This window comes from Acomys minous, assembly GCF_964271855.1.
Source record: "Acomys minous genome assembly, chromosome: 3".
NCBI lineage: Eukaryota > Metazoa > Chordata > Mammalia > Rodentia > Muridae > Acomys > Acomys minous.
Window position 1 is genome coordinate 29,115,672 of NC_140485.1, and position 25,745 is coordinate 29,141,416.

Here is a 25,745-nt window from a genome sequence, read left to right on the forward strand (position 1 = left end):
GAGCTCCTAACTCCACTTTTGGGAAGTGCTGCATCAGGCGGAGGTAAAAAGGGCATCCACACGGAGGTAGGTCTCAGGAAGGTTTCCCCAGAGGAGACTTTTTCAGCTGGATTGTGAAGGTAATGGGTAAACTCGATGGAGACAAACTCGCACTTCTGGACCAGGCTTCAATGTAGTTATGGAAGAACAGGATATTGGTTTTTTTTTTTTAAAGATTTATTTATTATGTATACAGTATGCATCAGATCACATTATAGATGGTTGTGAGCCACCATGTGGTTGCTGGGAATTGAACTCAGGACAGCTGGAAGAGCAGTCAGTGCTCTTAACCGCTGAGCCATCTCTCCAGCCCCCCAGGATATTGTTGAAGTCTTTAGAATTTCCGGCTTGAGTTCTAATGTTCTTGGCAGTGTTATAGGTGGTGGAGTAAGCTGGAGGGCCAGAGGTAGCGACAAAGAAGGGGGCGAGGCCTCCAGAAGAGTCTCCAAGCCAGCCAGACTGGCTATGTAGCTTGAAAGATGACTTTGAATTTTTGTTTTGTTTTTTTAGACAGGGTTTCTCTGTGTAGCCTTGGCTGTCCTGGCCTCACTCTGAAGACCAGGCTGGTCTCGAACTCACAGAGATCCGCCTCTCTCTGCCTCCCAAGTGCTGGGGTTAAAGGCGTGTGCCACCACCGCCTGGCAACATTAAATCTTTATCAGTCTAGCCTCCTCTTCCTTACTGTTGGGATTTCAGGCATGTGCTGTTGGGGATTGATTCTAGTGCCGAACACTGGCAATTTAGCTATAGCTGTTTTGGTGGCTGTGCTGGGATTAAAGGCATGGGCCACCACAACAAGCTCATTATCTACTATGTCATAGAGAAATGGGCTATCCCTACAGAGTAAGAGGTTGTTAGAGGAGTCCTGAACTAACATGCTGCCTCTGGCCCTTGACTATCTTGGGTACAGAGCTGGCTGGGGTTCCCAGATTGGCTTGTGCTCCAGTGCTACCCCAGGCCAAGAAACTGCTTTCAGTTCCACCCAGCAGACACTGGGGCAGGCCTTGACAGTGGATCCTTCTACAAATGATGATCCTTGTAGCTCCCAGTACAGGCCAAGGGAACCCAGTGTCAGCCTTTGGTCTTTGAGATGATGCTAAATAAATAAATAAATAAGTAAAATAAAATAAAACAAAATTCTGCCAAGTTTGTGGCTTCCGGGGTCCAAAGAACCTTCTGAGTCCCCCGCTTATTGACTCAAGGCAGCCTTCCACACAGCCTTTACCATTTCTGTAGAGGACGACTGTAGCTCTTTGCTGCTTAGCCAACATGGTGGCAAAGTATAAAAGAGCCTCACCACTGTGGAAAGCCCTTTACAGATCTCACCCACGCAGGACAGGATTGCTAGAATACAGCTATACTCAGTCCCTGGCCTCCTGCTCCACACATGGTAGGCAAAGGAACTGTGCCTAGGTCACAAGAAAGCTGTCACTAGGGCTAGGCAGCACTTTAGGCACCTGCTGACCTCACACCGGGTCAGGGAAGGACCACCATGAGAATGCTGTGAGAGGGATGAGGACAGCCGCTCGGTAAGGGGATGCAGGACATAAAGTGGGGTTGGGGGTGAAGGAGTTCTTTGGGACTTCTTAAGGGTGCAACTGATGCAAGCTTTGGACTAAATCTGATCCCTTGTTAAAATGTCATCAACTTTATTTACAAAGGTATTTACAGTTTGAGTGACAAGTCAGGACTTCACAGAAAAAAATAACAACTGTCTCTGTGCCTGTCAGAAACCAGACAACAGATCTACAGACACTGACTCTTACTTCCCAGAACTGAAGAAATGTAGAACACAGCCTTGGGTGCTATGTCCTTCAACACTGGAGTGAGACTGGGGTGTTGGGAGGGGACACTGAGGATATTTACCAGCAAAAGAAAAACGGAGCCACGGGGAACCCAGTTTGTGTGGGACAAAGCTAGTGTCTTACGCCTGGCTGAGATCTTGGCTCAGCGGTCCTGCCTCAGCTGAGCCTGCAGGTGATGATGACGCTGACAAGAACCACCAGCAGCCAGGTCAGTGGAGGGTTAACTTTTGGTCTTCTTTGGTGGGCTTTGGCCTCTCAGCAGCTGCAGGTGGAGAGTGGCAAAGGGGCTACAGTGTGTGGCAGTTTTAATAAAAATTTTATTACACAGCCATAATGTCATTGACACTTGTCCAAATCCAAACGATACTAGATACAGATCTACATGTGGGGCATGGATTCTATGCGTTTATGTCCTTTAAACAATTAAAAAAAAAAAAAAAAGTCCAAGTCTGACATGATAGGAGAGGTCCCAGCAGCTCCAGGACTTTGCTAGAGTGCAGGCGGCATTCAACAGTCTGTGATCCCACACTTTGACCAGTCTATAAAGAGCTTCAGTCAATGGACTCTTCAAGTATGTATGACTGCAACAAGTCCATCACTGCTCCCTTGTCCAACTCTGTGCCTTAGCTACAACAAAGCCGGGCCATGGCCACATTTCCCAATTCTACAGTCACAATACTTCTTCAAAACCTTCTGTTGCTGCTTTTTAAAAAGCAAAAATGTAGGGGGCTGGAGAGCTGGCTCGGTGGTTAAGAGCACTACTTGCTTTTCCAAAGGACCTGGGTTCAATTCCCAGCACCTACATGGCAGCTCACAACTGTCTGTAACTCCAAGATCTGACACCCTCACACACATAAATTAAAATTAAATAAAATTCTTTTTTTTTTAAAAAGTAAAAATGTAAACTAAGATAAAGCAACACCGAGACTTTACTCAACCAGAAGAGCTATTCAGTCCATTTTTGTTTAAATACTAGTTAATTCCATGATTTCCTATCAATCCTTCCTTATACAAAAGTCAGTGAAGTAAAGAGCAGACAGCTCGAGTCCTCCTCACTGTGTGGAGATCAGCGGCTCTTGGCTGTTTCTTTAGCTTAGTGCTTGGTGGAGACCATCAGCTGTACCTTGTTCTGAAAAGACTTGTTAGACGCCACTTTTATTTACAGTTGGAGCTTTACACCTGAGAATGATTATCAAGCAGTCAGCTTATCTGTTTTCAAACATTTCATAACATACATACCTTTGCTGGCTTCCCCCTAGCTGCACAATATATATAGACATATATGCTGACCACACATATATATGCACACACGCAGACATACACGGGCTGGCACGCACGCACCACTGCACATGCTGGTAACATTTGCAACCTACATCTTTTTGTGTTTGCTCTCCACATTCATGGTGAATTATTTCTTTAAAAAACAGAACAGAGTGTTATTCTTGCCAGACATCAAAGAGAGTCACTAGGAGAGACAGGTACACTGGGTGGGGACGAGATGTGCTAAGTCCAGCAGCCACAGGCTGTGCCTGTGGAATGAGCAGACACATTGGCTGCCCTCCCTGGGACTTGCCATGAGCTTCTTGCCTACCTACTAGGACCCAGCCTGGAGGGCAAGTGGGCTAGGTGGGAGTTTGCAGCGGGGGAGGGCAGTGCTGGGGGAGGGGGAGGGAAGGCACACAGCTACAGCAGTCAGGCCTGTTTAGTAAGAAGAATCACATTTAATCAGTTTCTTTCTTGCAGTTTCAGATGCTCAAGTACAGCTCAAAAAAATCTGAAACAGCTATAGACCCATGACAGACTGATACAAAGAGTACTGCATTTTAAAAAAATGATAAAAAATCCATACACATACACACACATACACGCACACACACGCACGCACACATGCACGCTCTCTCTCTCAGATCAGACCTCCTCCCTTCCCATAAATGTACACACTTTTTGGAAACTAAACTGGTTTTGAAAAATCCCTCTTCCGAGCTGGGTGTGATGGTGCGCGCCTTTAATCCCAGCACTCGGGAGGCAGAGGCAGGCGGATTGCTGTGAGTTTGAGGCCAGCCTGGTCTACAAAGCTACTCCAGGACAGCCAGGACTAACACAGAGAAACCCTGTCTGGGGGGGGAGGGGGGACAAAAACACAAAACAAAAAACAAAAAAAGAAAGAAAATCCTCTTCCATGGACACAGGAGGAAGAGAAAGCTGAGAGGAAAGAGGACTGCAGACACCCAGGCCCCACTCTCTGCAAGGGTTAGATACCAAATGTTCCATGGTCTGACCCAAGGCAGTGTGAAGAGGACACTGAAGTGCTGCCACTATTGCCACCTTGGGCTCCAGCAAGAGCCCCAGCTCCATGGTAATACTGAACGTGCAGAGTGGCCAAACTGTGCTGTTAGAAACCAAAAGTGGGTGGGGAGGGCAAACACAAATCTAAAGACATGGAAAAATCCCCAGCCAATCCAGATCCCCCTGGGGTTGGGCCCGGGGGGCTGGTGGGAGATGGTGTAGACAAGAGGGGTCTATACAGTAAATGGTTTATATTACAGTGACTGGCAGTTTAGAGTCTCTTCCCAGCTCCGCTGCTGCTCCAGCCCAAAGTGGGCAAATCAGAGGAAAAGAGGGAAGGCGGGACGATGACAGGGCATGCAGGGTTGGAAGCAGCAGGCTGGGAGTGCTCAAATAAGCCCCCGTCGTTTTTTGTAGTCTTCTAAGTTAAGAGATCTCCTTGGAGCTCCGTCCTTGGCTGGTGGGGCCTTGGAAGTGATGGCCAAAGCTTTTGACTCTGGAAAAGAAGAACAAATCGGCAAACTAAGGACCTGTACAGCTCTGATTTTTTTGTTTGTTTGTTTGTTTTTCGAGACAGGGTTTCTCTGTGTAGCCTTGGCTTCCTGGACTCGCTTTGTAGACCAGGCTGGCCTCGAACTCACAGGGATCCTCCTGCCTCTGCCTCCCGAGTGGTGGGATTAAAGGCGTGCGCCACCACACCTGGCTCCAGATCTGATTTTGGCTTCACTTCTTCAGAAAGTCTTACTGAACAAGGCTTGCTCTTTTCAAGACCAACCTGTGGCCTATTTGACCTTGGCTCTATGGATCAGGAGACACTGGCACCTCCATTTGTTTCTTCTTCTTCTTCTTTTTTTTTAAAGTTTTTTTGAGGCATGATTTCTCTGTGTAGCCTTGGCTGTCCTGGAACTCAGTGACCTGCCTGCCCCTGGGTCCTGAGTGCTGGGATTCCAGGCGTAGCCTACCATACTCAGCTCTTTTGTTCCTTCTCCATAGTCGAGCTGAGAGAGCCACAACTCTGTCTGGTCCTTCCCTCCCTCTAAGCCCCAACACACACACCTGAGCTTGGAACCTGTAAGTCAATCTTCACATCAAAGTCATGTACTTTGAACAAATCTTCTGAGAGGTCACTGGCTGACTTAGAATTCAAATCTTTATCCTTTCCCTGACCCTGTAATGAGAAAAGGAAAAAAAAATCCCATAAGACATAATAAATAAATGCAAACAGAAGGGCTGGAAGGCTGACTCAGAGGTTAAGAGCACTTTTAGAGGACCTGGATTCAATTCCTAGCACCCACATGATGGTTCACAATCATCCATAACTCCAGTTCCAGGGGATTGGAACCCTTCTGACCTCTGTGGACACCAGGCACATAGTATGGTAGATATATACAAATGCAGACAAAACATTAGCACACTTAGCATAAAATAAAATGCAAATAGATGTCAAGAAACAGTAGCCACTGATGGTTAAAGCTCTTGCTCAAGATCATGTCATTTTCATAAGCTCCCCATCTCTTTCAATGTAAATACATTTGCTATAGAGGTGAAGGAATGAATATTTTTTTAAAGTTTATTTATGATTATTGTTATGTGTGTTGAATGTGACGTGTCCTGGGCTGTGGGACAAATCAAATCAGGGTTCACCTGAAAGAGGGAGTGGGGATTGAAAGTAGGGTACAGAGACGTGAGAAACAAGTCAAGTCAGGAAATTTCTGATCAAGACTCTCTTTAATGCAGACAAGTAAGAGTTTTTTTTCTTTAAATTATGTATACAGTGTTATGCCTGCAGGCCAGAAGAGGGAGATCTTATTATAGATGGTTATGAGCCACCATGTGGTTGCTAGGAATTGAATTCAGGACCTCTGGAAGAGCAGCCACTGCTCTTAACCGCTGAGCCATCTCTCCAGCCCCCATGGAATGAATATTTTATTTCAAGATGCTAGCAAATAATTTATTGTGGCTGCTACAGCTGGGATATCTCCTACTTTGCACCCAGAGGGGCTTTCTGCATTTCCTTTTTCTTCTTCCTATATTCTGTTTCAAAAAAAAAAAAAGTTAGGGGAATGGCTGAGTACTAGAAAAAATTTGAGTGAAAATGGAGGGGCATGAGAAACAAAAAATAGCTGAAACGGGAAAACAAAAAGGGTCACTCTGGGGCTGGAGCGATGGCTCAGCGGTTAAGGGCAATGTCTGCTTTTCCAGAGGTCCTGAGTTCAATTCCCAGCAACCACATAGTGGCTCACAACCATCTATGATGTGATCTGATGCCCTCCTCTGGCACGCAGGTGTACATGCAGACAGAGCATTGTATACATTGTAAATAAATAAATCTTTAAAAAAAAAAGGGGGGGGGTGTCACTCTACCCGTTCTTTTCTGAAAAGATTGCAGAATTGGCAGGGCAACTGGGAAGATTGCAGGTGAAGTGGAAGCACTTGGGAAGAACAAAAAGGCTCAGTTCCAATGACTGAGCAACAAAGTGGGAGTTTCTCACATGAGGAAAGAGGGAAAGAAAATGCACTGGAGGGTGGTAAGGTCAGAGAAAGGCTGAAAAGGTGGAAGGACAATCTGATGAGAGAAACAGTTAATCTCAAACCAACCATGCTGCCAGAGTGGGGAGGGGGTGGTCTGGGGTTATGAGGTCACCACTGCCAGCTCTCCTAGTAGTCACACAGCATATGCTTGCTAAAAGTTATGACGAGATAGGATGGCTTACTGTAGAAATGATAGATCTAAGGCGTTTAAAGAGGACATGATTTCATACGGGGGATGCACTCCCCTTATGTAAAACAGATTCTAAATAACTGGGCTACTCAAAATTATTAAGGCCGGGCGTGGTGGCGCAGCCTTTAATCCCAGCACTCGGGAGGCAGAGGTGGGCGGATCGCTGTGAGTTCGAGGCCAGCCTGGTCTACAAAGTGAGTCCAGGACAGCCAAGGCTATCACAGAGAGACCCTGTCTCGAAAAAACAAAAAATAAAAAAAATAAAAATAAAAAAAAGAAAACAAAAAACAAACAAACAAACAAACAAACAAACAAACAAAATAGAATTATTCCCCAAGACTAGAAGGGAGTGGTGACAGCTGTATTAGAGGATGGTCCCCAGTTGCAATGGTGACATGCTAGAGGAAAGAAGCCATGACTGCTGAACAGTGAGACAGAGCGAGGGAATGAATATAGTAAAAGATTAGTTGCTGGGTGAAGGGCAGTTCTCATACACAAGAACAGATTAAACAAACACACAAACAAAACAAAACAAAACAAAACAAAACAAAACAAAACAAGAACAGATTCAATTTGATGACAATACTAAAGAACAATGTCACTTAGCGGCTTTAAGAGTTTGGGACAAAGTTGAGGAGCCCAGAAAAACGTCCACTTAATTTACAAAGATTATACAAGGCTCTGGAGAAGCTTTTGCTGATTTTTACAAACACTAGTTTTAGCTGTGAACAAAGCTGTATCAGACCCTGACACAAGACAGGTACTGACAAAGATCTTAGTGTTTGAAAATGAGACTACCGGGTGTAGTGGTGCACTCCTTTAATGCCAGCACTCGGGAAGCAGAGGCAGGAGGATCCCTGTGAGTTTGAGACCAGTCTGGTCTACAAAGCGAGTTCAGGACAGCCAAGGCTACACAGAGAAACCTGTCTCAAAAAATCAAAAAGGAAGGAAGGAAGGAAGGAAGGAAGGAAGGAAAGAAGGAAGGAAGGAAGAAAATGCGAATACTGGGGATGGAGAGATGGCTCAGTGGTTAAGAGCACTGTCTGCGCTTCAAAAGGACCTGGGTTCAATTCCCAGCAACCACATGGCAGCACACACCTGTTTGTAACTCCAGTACCAAGGGATCTGACATATTCATACTAATGCACATTAAAAAAAAATGAGAACACTAATCTAAAAAAGTTATCAGACTATTCTACCCTTAATGGACAAGTGGATAAGGGATACAATTAATATTGGCTCTAATGTGCATTGTGTGACTACTACAGGTCAAGCTATAGCTAGTGGTCCCCGATATCAAAACGCATGGTGTTCAGTGCAGGAGCATGATCACTTGCAAAGAGACTGTGGCTAAGCAACTAGAGAGGTCTCAGACCTCACAGTGCTCGGTGCCTTCACTTTGGACCGGTGCCACACTTGTCACTGTGGGAACTTGGACATCTGCAACAGAACTGTGAACAAGGCAGCTCTAAGGACAATGGCTTGTAAATATAAACCAGAAAGAAGGCCTAGGCCTCCAGGGAGTGCAGGTGATGTGGCAAGAGCTGTCACTGGACCAATGAATGCAGGGCCAGGAGAGATATCCAAGGCAATGTTTTACCACTGGGAAATGGCCTTTGGGGCCCTGGCTTGAGGCCATAAAGCAAAAATTACAAGTTGTTTCAGATAAGAGCAGCTGAGAATCATCAGGTTATAGAAAAAAAAAGTGGAATTAAATCTACTTGTATACTATAAAGATGTTTTAATATCAGAATGGAAGTCAGTGAAGGTTTTGTGTTAGGAACACAGATTTGCTTAGATTTCCACAAGCAATGAAAAGCTGTGAGTACCACCAAAACTTATAAAGATTAGAATTGAACAGGAGAGTTCTCCTGAAAACCTTGGTCATTGACCCGAAAAGCGCTTATTTCTTTTTTTAAATTTTTTTTATTTTTAAAATTTTATGTGCATTGCTGTTTTGCCTGCATGTATGTCAGTGTGAGGGTGTCAGATCTTGGAGTTGTAGATAGTTGTGAGCTGCCATGTGGGTGCTAGGAATTGAACCTGGGTCCTTTGGAAGAGCAGTCAGTGCTCTCAACCGCTGAGTCATCTCTCCAGCCTGCTTATTTCATTGAAAATGTCTCTGCTCCTAATTTCCTGCTACATCTAGCATAATTCATTGCTTAAAAGAGAAGGGGGGAAACGTAGTGACAACTCTGAAATTCAGGTTTCTTTTTTTTTCTTTTCTTTTTCTTTTTTGGTTTTTCTAGATAGGGTTTTCCTGTGTAGCCTTGGCTGTTCTGGACTTGCTTTGTAGACCAGGCTGGCCTCGAACTCACCGAGATCCACCTGCCTCTGCCTCCTGAGTGCTGGGATTTCAGGTGTGTGCCACCATACCCAACTGAATTTGGGTTTCTTGAAAAAACAAAAACAAAACATAGAAATATTATAAGAATATGTTTTCATTTTAATCCCAGGTGTGTGGGTTGGAGAGATGGCTCAGTCGTTAAGAGCACTGGCTGCTCTTCCAGAGGTCCTGAGGTCAATTCCCAGCAATTACATGGTGGTTCATAACAATCTGTAATGAGATCTGGTGCCCTCTTCTGGTGGGCAGGCACACATGCAGGCAGCACATTAATCCCTGGTGTGGGGATATGGGGCTGCTTCTGACTATCTGCAGCAGCTGAATATGACTTGACTTATGATTTTACCAGCTGCAGATAGTTTCTGTGACTGTGGTGTTTGGAATTCTGGGGACTTTTCAGAGGGCACATAAATTCTAGGGCCCCGAGAGGTAAGGTGGGTTGTTGGTGGCTGTTGGTCATGGTTTGTTAAGTAGTTGTGTGAAAAAAGAAGGGGGAGGAGGAGGAGGAGGAGGGGGAGGAGGAGGGGGAGGGGGAGGAAGAGGAGGAGGAGGAGGAGGAGGAGGAGGAGAAGAAGAAGAAGAAATTAGGTATACTTAAGATGAAGAGCAAACTTGTCCTAATGAACTCAATCAGGAAGTAGTCTAATGATGATGTCACCTCTTTCTGACTCCTGACTTTATTCAGGGATCTCTTTCCTTTCCTCTCTATTCTTTTTCTTTTTGAAAGGAAGGGGTGAAGGGTAGAAGAAGAACTCACAAAGTAGTTAGCACTAGCTACACACGTGTGCAACATATATATGGATGTCAGACAATGACCTTGGGCGGGATCCACAGAAAGCTACTTCTTTCTTTTCACACAAGATCTCTCATTGGCCTTGAGCTCACCAGTTAGGCTAGGCTAGCTGCCCAGGTATTTTCTCCTGCCTCCTCATCACTGTGATCACAGACATAATCTACCATGCTAGGCCTTTTAAAGACAGGTTCTGGGGATCAAACCAAGTCTTAATTAAAAAAAAAAAAATTTACATTTAGTCTATGTGTATTAGTCAGACTCCCTGGAACTGAAGCTACAGACAGTTGTGTGCTGCCATGTGGGTGTTTGGAATTGAACCCGGGTCCTTTGGAAGAGTAGACAGTGCTCTTGACCACTGTACCATCTCTCTACCCCCAAGTCTTCATGTTTTTGATGAAAAAATTTATTCACTGAATCATTTCCCTAGCCTCCCACCCCTTAATAGACACTTTCTCCTTTAAAATAAATAAATAAATAAATAGAATATACATGCGCGCACACACATATACATATTTTACTTTTTTTCCCCCTTCAAGACAGGATTTCTCTTGTAGTCCTGGTTGTCCTGGACTCATTTTGTAGACCAGGCTGGCCTTGAACTCACAGAGATCCAGGTGTCTCTGCCTCTGAGTGCTGGGATTAAAGGCATGTGCTTTTTAATTATTTTTTTCCCCCTGTGGTACTTGTGGGTGGAATTCAGTGTCTTGAGCTTGCCAGGTACTCCTTCTCCAACTGAGCTACAATCTCCAGCTATAAGGCCCTTTTTTCTCTCAAGAAGACCAGGAGAGGCCATCAATAAAGAAGCCTTCTCTACTAAAGTTCTAGGCTTCAAAGTGAAAAAGAGAAGGAAGTCTTGACTGTGACATATGAGTGGAAAGGGTGGGCCTAAGACAACAGGCTCCTTTCTGACTCAAGATTCTGAGTCATTAATGGGTTAGTCAGGGAAACATCTGACTGAAGCATTATGGGCATGAGCCACCTGCTGGGTATGTTGCATTAGGTGGGCACTCTACCAACTGAGCCATGTGCCCAGCTCCTATGTATTTCCTATTTCTTTGAAACAGGGTCTCATATAACTCAGACTGGCCGCCTGACTCATTTCTTTACCTAAGTACTTGGTTTACAGTCAAGTGCCCCCACATCTGTAATGCTAAGCACCTGGAGGAAGTAAAGGCAGGAGGGTCTCTGCAAGTTCAAGCCCAGCCTCGGCTAAGGAGTAAGACTGTTTCGGGGAACAGAAAAACAAACCAAACAATGTGCCTCTCCTGTGGTACCGTTTTTGTCTTCCCTTTTTGTCTGATCCTTACTTGTTATCTGCTCCTTCTTATTACCCTGTAAAGTCCACAGGACACAGTTCTCTACGTAAGAAATGTGCTGCAGAAGTCCAGAAGGAAATGGCCTGAAGATACAGCCAAGGTGTCATTAAAAAGTATAGCACACGGGAAGCTCATATAGCTCAGTGAGTAAGGCATTTGACCTTTAAGCCTAAAGGTTTAAGGTTCAAATCAGGGGCTCAAGAGATGGCTAACTGGTTAGGAGCACTGGCTGCTCTTCCAGGACCAGGGTTCATTTCCCAGCACCCAGACGGCAGTTCACAACTATCTTTAACTGTTCCAGGGGATACAGACCTCACATAGACACACACAGGCAAAACACCAATTCACATAAAATAAAAATAATGAATTATTATTTTTTTAAAGCATACCATTAAGTATGAGTGGTTAGACTCATAAGTAGCTGAAGACAGGATTGCAGGTCCTTCTCCACAACCCTGCATGTACAAGCATCAGGCCTATACAAGTCAGGGAGGCCTGCTGAGCTCCTAGCCAAAAGCTCAGCTCCAAAGCCTCAGGGTGGTACTATACTTGCCTTATTCATTTCCTTTGGAGCATCTGGTAAAACACCAGAACCATATTTCGCATTTAGCTGGGCCAAAATGGCAGCCTGAACAGCTGGGTCTCTAGACTGGGAGAGAAAATATATATATTATTTTAAAGACTACTTAACATTCAGAGTCCCATGCCAGAATTTTCTCATTTACTCCCATAAACATCTCAAATACTACAGGGCATCCATTAGCAACTCAGGGATGTTTCCCTCAAGTCAGCAAAAGAGCATAATTAAAACCTTTAAAACAGCTCAGCTAGGCCCTCATGCTAACCAATATACAGGCTGTGGACTCTCCACTATGAAACCCCAAAACCCACAATGCTTCAGCATCTAAAATTCTGTGCACAATCATGGTGCCACATATAGAAAATTCCACATCTGATCTTATGTACTGTCAAAGGCAGGTACTAAAGGTATGATTAAAAAAACCTTCAGGTGATATATTCAAAACACATTAAAAACAAACGCATTTCTTCTATAGACCTGGGTCTCATCTCCAAGATATCTCAATATATACAACAAATATGTCCAAGTCTTAAAACGCCCAGGCTCTGAAGGCTTCTCATCCCAAGCACTGTGGATCAGGGATACTCATCCTAAGCTACTATCTGCTGGCTGAAAACACACCCTGGCACAGAGGGTTAACCGCCTACGTTTTCACTACCTGTATGCCCTACAGCTAGATAAAAAAGGAAGAAGCCAGACCTAAGCTCCAGGCAAGCATATCCCAGCTAGAAAAACATTATTTTTAACTTCTTTATTAATTTCCTAATGGAATTCATTTTATGTCCTAGAATCTAGGTCCCAGCTAAAAAACATCCTCTTCAGGCACTCACATTGGAAACGATGGTGGGTTTGCACTGCCGCCTGGTAAAGGGATCCATCTGCTGGTTTTTCATGTTGTGACTTTCAGCCTAAGACAGAAAGTATGCATTAGACCTCCTCCCCTCCTCTCACTCATCCTAAGATTACATATAAATAACAGTTTGCAAGGAACTAGAAAAAAATTCAAAAGCTGCCTGTCCTTTTCAGTGATAAAGCACTTGCCTACCACCTGGGATCAAGGCTGAGCACTGCAGAACAAGAACAAAACAACCCAACAGAATAGATGCTGGAGCAACCACCAGCACCTCCCACCCCCACCCCGCAGAGTTACAGGAACAGGAACCAAACCCCCCCCCCCCAAGTAGATACTAGCACAACAATCAAACATCCTCAAACAGAATAGATACAGGAGCATCTAAACACCCCCATGCTCCACCCTATAAAACACATACAGGTACAACAACCAGAAATGGATAAAAATGAATGGAGGGGCAAAATAGGCCAGAAGACTGCTACTTTATACCACAGGTTATAAACGCTGTGAGAGGATGTGGGGCAGAGCACATACATGCCAATTCAATCATTTAAAGTAGATATTTGGTAACATACAAAAAAGATTTTTTTGTTTAAGTTAATATTGTGTTATCTGTGGGGAAGTGCATGCCTTCCATGATGTATGAGGGGAGGTCAAAGGACAATTCTGTAGATTTGGTTCTTTCCTTCCACCTCTATGTGGGTTCTAGGGCTTAAAATCAGGGTACCAAGCTTACATGCATGCACTTTTACCTGCTAAGCCATCTCACCAGCCCTAACTTAGTTTTGAAACAGGGTCTTATAAAACCTTGAACAGCAGAGGCAGGTGGATCTCTGTGAGTTCGAGGCCTGCCTGGTCTACAAAGCTACACAGAGAAACAAAACAAACAAACAAAAATCAAACAAACAAAAACAAAACACAAAACCAAAAAAAAAAAAAAAACCCTGAACAGCAATGCAGCTAAAAGGCTGGCTTGGATCTACTTGACCTTGATCCCCAGATGCTGGTTTATAGGTGTGCCCATCATGCGGGAACTCCTACCATTTTTACTAGAACTTTCCTTCAGCAACCCATGTGAAGTCTAAAACTCACCACCAAAGCCTTCTCAGACTCCACAATGTTCCATTCCCGATTCCGTTGGTTGATGTAGCTACAAAGGAAGAGGGATCAGTCAGTGGGCTATGAGAAGGGTGGGGTAGCACAGATCCTCGGCACCCGAGAGATCTGTCGGGTCTGTGTGGCACAAAAAGGAACAAGGCTGCAGGCTGGCCAAGGACAGGCTCAGTGACACACCTGATAGCAGATATGTTCTTGGTCCGCTGGCGGTCCAGGGCTTCTGCCCTCTCCTCCAGCTCATTTAGCTGGTCTTGGATTTGTTTGGCTTTGTCCTGATCTCCCAGGTCCTCAGCCATGGCCTGAACACAGAAACATGGCTGTTACTGGCTCTTTGTTAAACATCTTGTACAGCACAAGTAAGGCACCTCATGTAATGAGCCAATGGCAGGAAATATAAAGAAACCATGGAAAAAGTACTTGACAAGGTGTCTTTTTTCTTACAGTAGGAACACCTACCTTCTCATTAATTACTGGGCTCTGGGCCCCAGATGGTAATGATGCCACATTACCCTTTAAGAATATAGGCCCACATGGCCAGGCGTGGTGGCGCATGCCTTTAATCCCAGCACTGAGGAGCCAGAGGCAGGTGGGTCTCTGTGAGTTCCAGGCCACCCTGGTCTACAAAGGAAGTCCAGGACAGCCAGAGCTACATAGAGAAACCCTATCTTGAAAAAAACAACAACAAAAAGAAGAGGAGGAGGCAGAGGAGAAAAGAACAGAATAGAGGCCCACACAGCTAGGCCCATCCTGTCCTGTTGGATGGAACGGGAAACCACCTGCCATAGTGGGGTTCACAGTACGAACAAAGCAAAGGCATAGAACACTAGGGAAGACGGGAAAACAAGACTGACTGCATGTACAGGAAGGAAAGATGCCCTGTTTTGCTTCTCACAGAGCCCAGGATGTTCTCGCAACCCTGCTATCGCTGACTTGGCAGCAGAGGATGAACAGGTGACTGTGATTTCTACATCTTAACAAGACAGCCAGACAAAGGGGCTTGTAAGTCCTTACCTTTTCCTTTAGCAGCTGTGTCTTTTTCATAGCATAGTTTGGTGGGGCTTTCCTGAATCTTTCTTTCTCTTTTACAATCTGTACCAGAGAGAAGACACAAGCAGTGAGGTATTCCTAGACTACTTTTGTAGACAGCTAAGTGAGCCCCTTTTGGAGGCAGACTGCTAGGTAAACAGGACTGTTCATCCTACAACAGTGCCACGGCCCAGAGGTGATCGAATTCCTTTCAAGAGACACTGTGCTACCTCTAGGGTCACAGAGATTCTAGGATACTCTGAAGGACCATGCACCAATAAATAGCAGCAGCAGCAGCAGCAGCACAAAGACGTGGAACTGTAAGGCTAGCCACTGTCCAAGAGAACAGAGATCCAAGGTTTTGTTTGTTTGTTTTTGGCTTTTTGAGACAGGGCTTCACTGTGTAACAGTTCTGGCTGTCCTAGACTCATTTTGTAGACCAGGCTGGTCTCAAACTCAGCGATCCACCTGCCTCTGCCTCCCTAGTGTTAGGATTACAGGTGTGCACCACCATGTCCAGCGAGATCCAAGAATTTTACCAAAATGTTTTGGAGGAAGTTCTAGAAGAACCAAGCCTATGGGAATATACATCCCGACAGACTGTAGTCTATAGTGTCTGAGAATGTATAGGGAAAGGCTTGGTGAAGCATAACAAGGTAGCAAGGGATACTAAGTATCCCTGTAATTTCACATACTGCAGAAAATGCCAAGACAAGCCTGACCTTCTCAAAACCGGTTCTTAAAGAGCTGCCAGGATCCATGATTCAGGCTTCTTACCTCCTCAATGTCCTGATCATTGAATTTATAATTGAGAGCTTCTTTAATAGATAATTCCTTTTTATTTATTTCATCTAGTGTGGGCAGCTGCATGCCAGCAGAAAACATCTGGACCAAAATGTGATAAAAAAGCTATCAGAAAGGGGTTTGGGAAAGAACATGTTACAAACAACTGCTAGGCAGTCTAGTCACTTACCGCTTCTTTCCACTTCATGAATTCACTTTCAGTGAATTCTTGGTTTGATACAAATTCTAGGCGGAACACTCGTTGGTCATTGCCATGCCTATAAAAGAGAGACAGAGAGAGACAGCTCCTCAAAGAATGTGCACGTTGACTGTAACCAGCCAAGCAACCGTACCAGACACTATATTTTATAGTATCCTTGTCTGTGGGTCTCAACCTTCTGAGTTACCAAGGAGACACAAAAAGTGTTAATGCTAAAGCACCAACTACATCTACTAAGCCCAAATTTCTCAGAGTACGAGCCAGGCACAAAGCAACCTGGAGGTCTTTTCAATGGGAGCCTAAGGGGCCTGGTGAGTGCTTCAGAAGCCTATCTACCCATCACCCTCCAGAGCCCATCAGTGTCAGGGATACTTTACACAGGTCCAGGAATGAACAACGGAACAGGGTTTCTGCGGACCAGTGCCTTGGCAAATAGGGACTCAGAACTATACTCTTGAAATTTTTCTGAACACTAGCATAACCAGCTCTTTTCTATTTCTTCTTTAGATTTTTTTTTTCCTTTTAATGTATATGTGTGGCTGTCCACAAGTATCTTTATGTGTATCTGGGGAGGCCAGAAACAAGAGTAACAGTTAGTCATGAGCCACTGTGTGGATGCTGGGAACTGAATCCAGGCCCTCTAAATGAACAGCAAGTACTCTTAAATCTGAGCCATCTCTCCAGACCCTCAACCAGCTCCCATGAAAACAAATAGTAAACTTATTGCCTGTGTGCTTACAGGTTCAAGCAAGTGTGGCAGAGGACAACTAGGAGGTAGTTCTCTCCTCCCCCCCCCACGGTTCCTGGAGTGAACTTAGTCCTCATCAGTCTTGCTGGCAAGCACCTTTACCTCTGGGCCATCTTGCTGGGCCCCAAACCCTTTTAAACAAACCAGGGAAGCTGGAGAGGTTCTGGGAGGGGAATCTCTAGCACTTATGTGCCACACCTTCTGATCTGGTCCGTTAAACCTAACTGGCGGGGTTCAGGAGGGAAGGGGCGGGGTGTGAGTATTTGTTATCTCCTTTATGTCAAGAACAGTGCCAGGCACATAGGACAAGTTCAGGAAATGTGCCGAGTAATGACATTTACATTTCTTTTTGTTTGTTTTTCGAGACAGGGTTTCTCTGTGTAGCCATGGCTGTCCTGGACTTGCTTTATAGACCAGGCTGACCTCGCAGAGATCTGCCTATCTATGCCTCCTGAGTGCTGGGATTAAAGGCATGGGCCACCAGCTGGATGATATTTCCCTTTCTTTCTTTCTTTCTTTCTTTAAGATTTGTTTATTTATTATGTATACAGTGCACATCAGATCACATTATAGATGGTTGTGAGCCACCATGTGGTTGCTGGGAATTGAACTCAGGACCTCTGGAAGAGCAATCAGTGCTCTTAACCGCTAAGCCACCTCTCCAGCCCCTGATATTTCTATTTCATTGAAGAGGAAACTAAGCCTAGAAAGCTGACCTTCCTTGTCAAAGATGAAGCTAGTTAAAGAGAGCCCAGATCAGAAAGAAGCAAGCATCCTAAGGACCTGATGACTGCCCCTCTATATAGCCTGACACATTGTAGCCTTGTCTCTTATGAGAGACAGTAACTCTATAGACACAACAGATCCAAGCTTTTCTCTATGTGCCTTGTGGGGATCATACATCATACATAGGGCCCAGTGCTATGAATATTACATCGGAAGCAAACAGCCCAAGAGGCAGTACCTGTTCAAAAAGATAGCTAAAGCCGCCACAGAAGGATCTCTTAGACTTGGGCATGGTTGCACACACCAGTCATCCCAACCCTGGGAAAGCTTAGGCAGGAGCAAGAGTTTGTGACCAGCTTGGGTTATATAGAGACCTTGTCAACAAGACAGGGAAGCGGGTGAGGAAATGAGTGGCTAACTCATTAGGTACTTCTAGGTGGCCTGGAGTTCACCATATACCTCAGGCTGGCCTTAAACTTGGCACGAACCTCCTGCTTCTGCCACTGGAGTGCTAGGATTACAGGGTGTGCCACCATGCCTGGCTTAGGAAGTGTGTCTTACCGTAGCTGTAACCCTTTGTTTGTTCTGGTACCACCCAGCTGGTAAACTTTGGCAGTTTCCACAACACCTGTGATCTCAGCCACCTAAGGGAAAGATCAGAGACACCAGTAAAAAGCCTCCTCCAAGCTGGGTGGTTGGATGGCCTTTAATCCCAGCACTTGGGAGGCAGAGGCAGGCAGATCTCTGTGAGTTCAAGGCCAGCCTGGTCTACAAAGTGAGTCCAGAATAGCCAAGACTACATAGAGAAACCCTGTCTCGAAAAACCAAATAAAAAAACCAAAAAAACAAAACAAAACAAAACAACAACAAAAAACACTCCTCTAGAGCTTCCCACACCAGGCTGCTTTTGTTTTTTGTTGTTTTGATTTTTTTTTTGGGGGGGGGGGGGGACAGGGTTTCTCTGTATAGCCTTGGCTGTCCTGGACTCATTTTGTAGTTCCAGGCTGGCCTTGAACTCAGAGAGATCTGCCTGCCTCTGCTTCCTAAATGCTGAGATTACAGGCCTGTGCCACCGGGCCCAGGTCACCATGTTTCTAGTGACTCTTTTCACCCAAGCACAGAAGAGCTGTGAAAGAGGAGCCCACAGGGCCTAGCTCATGTTTAAAATTCAGATGGCTAAGGCCAGTAAGCCTTATTATGCTTAGGGCAAGCAAGGCTTAGGACAAAGGGCCCATTATTGAAAAGTCAAAGGTCAGTCCTTTGTTTTTCAAGACAGGGTCTCTTTGTAGCATTAGCTGTCCTGGACTCACTTTGTAGACCAGACTGGCCTCAAACTCACAACCAGCCGCCTGCCTCTGTCTCCCAAGTGCTGGGATTAAAGGCATGTGCCACCATGCCTGGCATCAGTCCTTTTTTTTTTTTTTGTCACTGAGTGTTGAACATGCTAGGTAAATGAGTGATACTCCCAGCACCTCATCCTTAAACAACAACACCCCAACATTTACTTAATTATTTAAGTATGTGTGCACACACAGGCACACATGTGTCAGAGCATGGCGGCCAGAAGACAACCTGTGAGAGTCAGTTATCTCTTCCTGGGTCGGTTTCAGGGCTCAGAGTCAGTGGTCAGGCTTGGTGCCTTGAAGAACTGAGCCATCTCAGCTCTGCCCACCCCAGCTAATGTTCTTGTCAAGGCACATTTGGAGTTCAGAGAACAACTGTCTTTCCACCATGTGGTCCTGGGGAGTGAGCTCAGGTGGGCAGGCCTGGTGACAAACATGTTCCTTATTTTATTTATTTAATTTATTTTATGTTTTAAAGAAAAGTTTGGGCTGAGAGAAGGTAAAGGCCTGACAACCCAAGTTGGATATCTAGAAGCTGTATAAAAAGTCAGATGTGAGCTGGGCTTGGTGTATGTGTTTAATCCCAGCACTTGAGAGGTAGAGGCAGACCAGCCTAGTCTACAGAGCTAATTCCAGGACAGCCATGGCTACACAGAAAAAACCCTATATCATCCTACTCTAATCCCCCCAAAAGAAGGCAGATGTGGTGGTGCACATATGTAATGCCAGGATTTCCATGGGGAGATGACAGCAGGAATCGAAGAATGGTCCTGAAGCTCACCAGCCAGCTGGCCTCCTAGAGCACACAGGGTGGCAGAAACAAGAGACCACCTCAAGGGTTGGAGAGTTGGCTCAGTGGTTAAGAGCACTGTCTGCTCTTCCAAAGGTCCCGGGTTCAATTCCCAGCACCCACATGGCAGCTCACAACTGTCTGTAACTCCAAGATCTGACACCCTCACACCAATGCACATAAATTTTAAAAAATTAAATAAAAAAATTAAAAAAAAAAAGAGACCACCTCAAAACGAGACAAAAATACTGTGTTCCTAAAGTTGCCCTTAGACCCCCACACATGCATCATGCCACTTACAACAGTAATTTAAAAAAAAAAAAAGGCGGGACTGGTAAGATGGCTCAGTGTAACTTCCCCCACATACATCTTACACACAGTAATAATAAACACTTTTTTTTTAAAGATTTTAAAATGTGTGTGTGCATGAGTGGGTATGCTTGCCGATGTGTGCTCATGTGGAGCCAGAAAATCAGGTGTCCTCTATCATTTTCTACCTTAGTTTTTTGTTTTGTTTTGTTTTTTCAAGACAGGATTTCTCTGTGTAATCTTGGCTATCCTGTAACTCACACTGTAGACCAGGCTGGTATTAAACTCAGAGATCCGCCTGCCTCTGCCTCTTGAGTGCTGGAATTAAAGGCGTGTGCCACCACTGCCCGACTCCACCTTAGTTTTTTGAGATGAGGTTCCTCGAGATGAGGTTCCTCACTGAACTAGGAGATTGATTGCTGTTCCAACTGGACTGGCCAGTGAGTTCCTGGGACCTGCCTGTCTTTGACCCTCAGGACAGAGGCTGTATGTGTGTAATGCCAAACCAGCTTTTATGTGAGCGCTGGGGACCTGAACTCAAGTCCTCACGCTTATGCAGAAGCACTTTACCTGCCGAGCCGTCTCCCTAGCCTGAGACTTAGATCTTGAGCACTATTTCTTTTATGTGGGTGGACTATGTAGCCCAGGCTGGCCTCAAAGTCACTGAGTTCATTCTGCCTCAGTCTCTGGCTATAAGTACTACAGGCATGTGCTGCCATGTCTGGCACACAGACCAGTTTCTATCACTCAGATGAGAAGAGGACGAAGGCGATCATGGCTAGCAGTACTCCTACAAGGAATGAACTACATTACAACTAGACAATGGAAAACAAAACAAGCAAAACCAAAACAGAACAATCAAAGGGGACTAGCATGGGTATAATTGTAGCACTTGAGAGGCTGAGGCCAGAGGACCAAGAGTTCAGTGCCAAGATAGGTATGGTGGTTCATGCCTTCAGTCCCATCAGTCCACAGGTGAGGTCCTATCTCTGGGTATGTGTGGTGGCGTGTCTCAACAGGTGATGGTGTACACCTTTGATCCTAACACTGGGGAAGCAGAGGCAGGCAGATCTACTAAGTTGGAAGCCATCCTGGTCTACAGAGAGAGAATTGCATAACAGCCAGGCCTGTCTTAGGGAGGAGGAAAAGGAATACAAGGTCAGTGTGGGCTACACAGTAAGACCCAGTGTAAAAAAAAATAAATCAGAAAAAGAAAAATAAAGCCACTAGGCTCCAGCACCCAAACCACAGTGACAGGGCTGGAGCCCACGGGAGCCGGGGCAGGGCTGGAGTCACTGCTTTCTCTTCCCCAGGTCTAGGTGATTTTTCATACACAGAAAATTTTCATTCACTTATTTCTGAAACAAACAAAACTTTATTATCTAAGTTCACCACATCATGCTGAAAGGAGAAAAAATGATTCTAAATTCAAGTACCCCAGTTCTCTGGGCTCCCAAGTGTTGCCAGTCAGTTGTGAATCATTGTCACCGACGGACAAGCTGCTCCACTACACTCCAGCTTCTCTCCTGCTGGCCTGGCTCCTAAATATCTGCCCAAAGGCCCATGTGCTTGCTGAAGCTTCAGTCTTTGGGTTGGCAATACAGGGAGGGAGTAGAAACCACTGGGGGTTTTGTTGGCTTCTCCTTGTCTTTGAGACCATCTCTCTATGTAGTCTTGCCTTTCCTATGCAGAGCAGGTTGGCCTCAAACTTACAGAGACCCACCAGCCTCTGCTGTGCACCATCATGTCTAGCTGCTGCAAGGTTTGGGATCACTGGCATGCTCTCAGGGAAACTATGAACCTAGGCCTCTTCCTCTAAAGCCTGGGAAGTCAGATTTGCTGCTTTATGCACCTCTTATACTAGTCCCTCCTTCAAGGTCCTCTTTCTTTTCTTCAAAACAGGGCTTCTCTGTGTAGCCCTGGCAGTTCGGGAACTCATTCCATAAACCAGGCTGGCCTTGAACTCATCTGCCTACCTCTGCCACCTGAGTGCTGGGACTAAAGACATGCACCACCAGTTGGAGAGATGGCTCAGAGGTCAAGAGCACTGGCTGCTCTTCCAGAGGTCCTGAGTTTAATTCCCAGAAACCACATGGTGGTTTACAACCATCTATAATGAGATCTGGTGTCCTCTTTTGCCTGTAGGTGTACATGCAGGCAGAGCACTGTATACAGAGTAATAAATAAATATATCTTAAAACAAAGACACAAAACAAACAAACAAAAACCCACTGGCCTAGAAATTAATCTGTAGACTACATTGGTTTGTAGCAATTCTCCTGCCTCTGTCTCTCAAGTGCTAGGATTATAGGTCTGTGCCACACCTGGCCTTTTCTGTTTTTGAGACAGGGTCTCACTCCATAGCTCAGGCTGGCTTCAAGCTCACAGCAATCTTCAAAACAGCCTCCCAAGTGCTGGAATTACAGGCGTGGGCTACTTTTCCTAACTAAAAAAGAAGCTGACTAATACAGGCAAATGGTGGCAGAAGAATAACAGATTTGTTCAGCAGCTCCCACTCCCAGTAGATAATCATTACATTTAAAATATGGAGAATTGTCCCAAGGAAGAACACCAACCCGGTAAACTGGCTTGCTATTGTGGTTTCCAATGCCAATCCGTACAAAACATCCTGTGACAGTTTTAGCAAAGAAGGGCATGTGACACCAGCGTTCTAGCTTATGCCTTGATAATCGAACCCGATTCAGTTCCTCAGGTAAGGAGACTGGCTGTGATTTTGGAGGGATTTCTTCTTTCCTATGAGAAACAGAGAGCAGTGGTCACTGTAAAACTGCCAGAGACAGACAGCAAGTTCTCAATACTCACCCAAAGAGCATGTGACAAAGGATCAGATAAGAGCTACAGTTTCATCTATAGTGTCCACTGCCCTGAATGACCTCCGCTCCAGAAAGAAGCTGCAGGCCAGTCTGAGGTGATGTGCAGTCAGTTCCTATCTGCTAGGCTCAGGGAACTTGTCCATGGGTGCAGCCAGATACTAAATCAAGCCAAAGATGCAGCCCCCACACCTATACTAAGCTTCCCTACTAAGAACCCTCCTGTGACAGTTAATCTTAGTTGTCAACTTGACACATCTGGAAAGAGGAACTCAAAGCTGAAGGGCTGCCTTAGTCAGAATGGCCTGGGGGCAATGTCTGTGGGGTATTTTCTTGCCATGATTGCTGTGGGAGGGCCCAGGGCACTGTGGCTGTGCCATCCCTGGGCAGGTGGTCAGGGGTTATATGGGAAAACTGGCTGGGCAAGAGCCAGACCGAGCAAGCCAGTAAGCAGCATTTTTTTCTTGGTGTCTGCTTCAAGCTCTTGCCTTGGCGTCCCTTAATAATGGAACATTTAATAGGAAGGAAACAATGAACCCTTCCATCCCACCTGCCTACTAGATCAAAACAGACACAGCTTACTCTTCTTCTTCATCAGATGATGATGTGCGGGATGAGCGGTCAGATTTCTCACTGGACTTGTCATCATCTTCTTCTTCCTCATCATCAGAGTAGACCTCACTGGTTTTCAATGGCTGTTTTTTGGCGAGGAGTTCAGCTAAAACGAAAGAGGAAACGTTTACCTATGTATTCTTCACAAACAATAAATCTTTTACTCATCTTTTACCTTTGAAAAGAACTGGAACACAGAAAAGGACCCCAGCAGATAATCTACCTTTTCTAGACTGGCCTGTGATACCATGAGCCACACTGGGGTTAACCACAGTTAAGCACTCACATACCAAGATCAGGGCCCATAGACGATGACAACAACAAAACAACAACAAACTGGAAGGTTGCTACCGGGTAGGTAGAAATAGTTGCCAATCATACTGACATTCCCCGACCCTCCCCACATACTGCAAATTGAACCAGGGACTCTTACATGCTAGGCAAGTGTTCTAAAAATGATTTATACAATCCCAGGCAGAGGCAGTGGATCTCTTGAGTTTGAGGCCAGCCTGGTCTACAAAGCAAGTCCAGGACAGCCAGCGCTACAAGAGAAACCCTATCTCCGAAAAACAAAAGTTTTTTAGTAAGTTTATGTATAGATGTATGAGTGTAAAGGTCAAAGGATAAGATGCAGGACGTGTGTGTGTGTGTGTGTGTGTGTGTGTGAGTGTGTGAGTGTGTGTGTGTGTGTAAGTCAAAGGATAAGATGCAGGACGTGTGTGTGTGTAGGTCAAAGGATAAGATGCAGGACGTGTGTGTGTGTGTGTGTGTGTGTGTGTGTGTGTGTGTGTGAGAGAGTGTGTGTAGGTCAAAGGATAAGGTGCGGGGGAGTCAGGTCTGTGTGTGTGTGTGTGTGTGTGAGTGTGTGTATAGGTCAAAGGATAAGATGCAGGACGTGTGAGTGTGTGTGTGTGTGTGTAGGTCAAAGGATAAGGTGCGGGGGAGTCAGGTCTCTGTGTGTGTGTGTGTGTGTGTGTGTGTGTGTGTAGGTCAAAGGATAAGGTACGGGGGGAGTCAGGTCTCTCCTTCCGTCATGTGGGTTCTAGGGATTGAACTCAGGTTGTTTGTCTGTCAGTTGCAGGGCAAATGCCTTTACCTGCTGATCTATCTTGCTGGTTTCCTTGTTATCTTTTACTGTAGGCAAGATATTTGATATCAGGCAGGAAAAAATGAAGAAAACTCCTAATTATCTTTTGTTTTTCTCTGTCTTTTTAAACCATTATATGTAGGTGCCCAAGTAGGACAAAAGGTGTGAAATGCCCTGCAGCTAGTTACAGGTACTCAAGAATCCGCTGCCTTGTGTGCTGGGAAATGTACCCATGTCTGAGAGAAGGGCAGGAAGCACTCTTAACCACTGACCCATCCCACCAGCATTGCTTGGCTTCTGACAGTCTCACTATGTAGTCTAGGCTAGCCTTGAACCTTGGGAGTACCAATCACTCATGCTACTTCCATTTCAGTAAAGCTGTGAAAAATGAGTGAAAAAGCATATAAAAAGGAGAGAGGGCCCAGCGATTAAGGGTTCCTACCGCTCTCCCAGGGGACCTAATTCAATTCCATGTGAACTGGCTCACAACTACCTCCAACTCTGGCTTCAGAGCATCTGATGCCTTCTTCTGGCCTCCTCATACACTCAGACACACAAAAGACAGGTGGGCACACATACACCTAAAAATAAATATTTCATTTTGAGAACAGTTTCTCTATGTATAAAGCTTTGGTTGTCCTGGACTCTTTGTGGACCGGGTTGGCCTTGAACTCACAAAGATCCTCCTGCCTCTGCCTCCTGAGTGCTGGGATTACAGGTGTGCCCCACTACCACCTGGCAATAAATGTTCTTTAAAAGGAAGGAAGAAGTTGGGAATTTAGCTGAGTGGCAGAGCACTTGCCTAGCAAGCGCAAGGCCCTGGGTTCAGTCCTCAGCTCTGAAAAACAAAACAAACAAATGAAAATAAAAGGAAGACAGACACTATGACTTCTGAGTGATAAGGTGAGCTTTAAAGGGCTTCTGGCTCAGTGCACGGTCCCACTATCTAGCTGCTTCAGGGTGAAGGCGGTCTAAATGCATGCGAACACAAAGGAGGGATGCTTTGTTTTATTTTATTTATTTTAAAATTTATTTTTATTTTATGTGCACTGGTGTTTTGCCTGAATGTATGTCTGTATGAGGGCTTCAGATCTTGGAGTTATAGACAGTTGCGAGCTGCTATGTGGGTATTGGGAATTGAACCCAGGTCCCTTGGAAGAGTAGTCAGTGATCTCAACCGCTGAGCCATCTCTCCAGGCCGAGATGTTTTATTTTAATTAAGCTCTTCCCTTCAGTGATGAGACTGCCTTCTGAATGCTGTTCCACCCGCTGTCAATGAAATTTAATTCACAAAAGACGGTTGTCTTCTAGCAGCTATAAAAAAGAATGGAAGTAGAGCTTGGTGTAGTGAGTGGTGCTTGTCTATAACCCCAGCTACTTAGAAGGTTGATCCAGGAGGAAGTTGAGTTTGAGGTC

At 45.3% G+C, this 25,745-nt stretch overlaps 1 protein-coding gene across 1 annotated transcript in view; it reads right to left on the reverse strand.

Annotated features, from left to right (window-relative positions):
* Positions 1-2,141: 2,141 nt before the first annotated feature.
* RTF1 (RTF1 homolog, Paf1/RNA polymerase II complex component) overlaps positions 2,142-25,745 on the reverse strand; it is a 72,971-nt gene continuing 49,367 nt past the window's right edge. Inside the window, exons 7-18 of the mRNA XM_084775281.1 lie at positions 23,213-23,348; positions 22,376-22,553; positions 17,919-18,001; positions 15,854-15,941; positions 15,658-15,765; positions 14,866-14,943; positions 14,032-14,153; positions 13,831-13,888; positions 12,716-12,793; positions 11,859-11,954; positions 5,187-5,298; positions 2,142-4,626 (exon numbers count right to left, since the gene is read on the reverse strand). Coding sequence (XP_084631407.1) covers positions 4,520-4,626; positions 5,187-5,298; positions 11,859-11,954; positions 12,716-12,793; positions 13,831-13,888; positions 14,032-14,153; positions 14,866-14,943; positions 15,658-15,765; positions 15,854-15,941; positions 17,919-18,001; positions 22,376-22,553; positions 23,213-23,348 — 1,244 coding nt within the window. The 3' untranslated portion in view covers positions 2,142-4,519. The remainder of the gene's footprint in view (positions 4,627-5,186; positions 5,299-11,858; positions 11,955-12,715; positions 12,794-13,830; positions 13,889-14,031; positions 14,154-14,865; positions 14,944-15,657; positions 15,766-15,853; positions 15,942-17,918; positions 18,002-22,375; positions 22,554-23,212; positions 23,349-25,745) is intronic.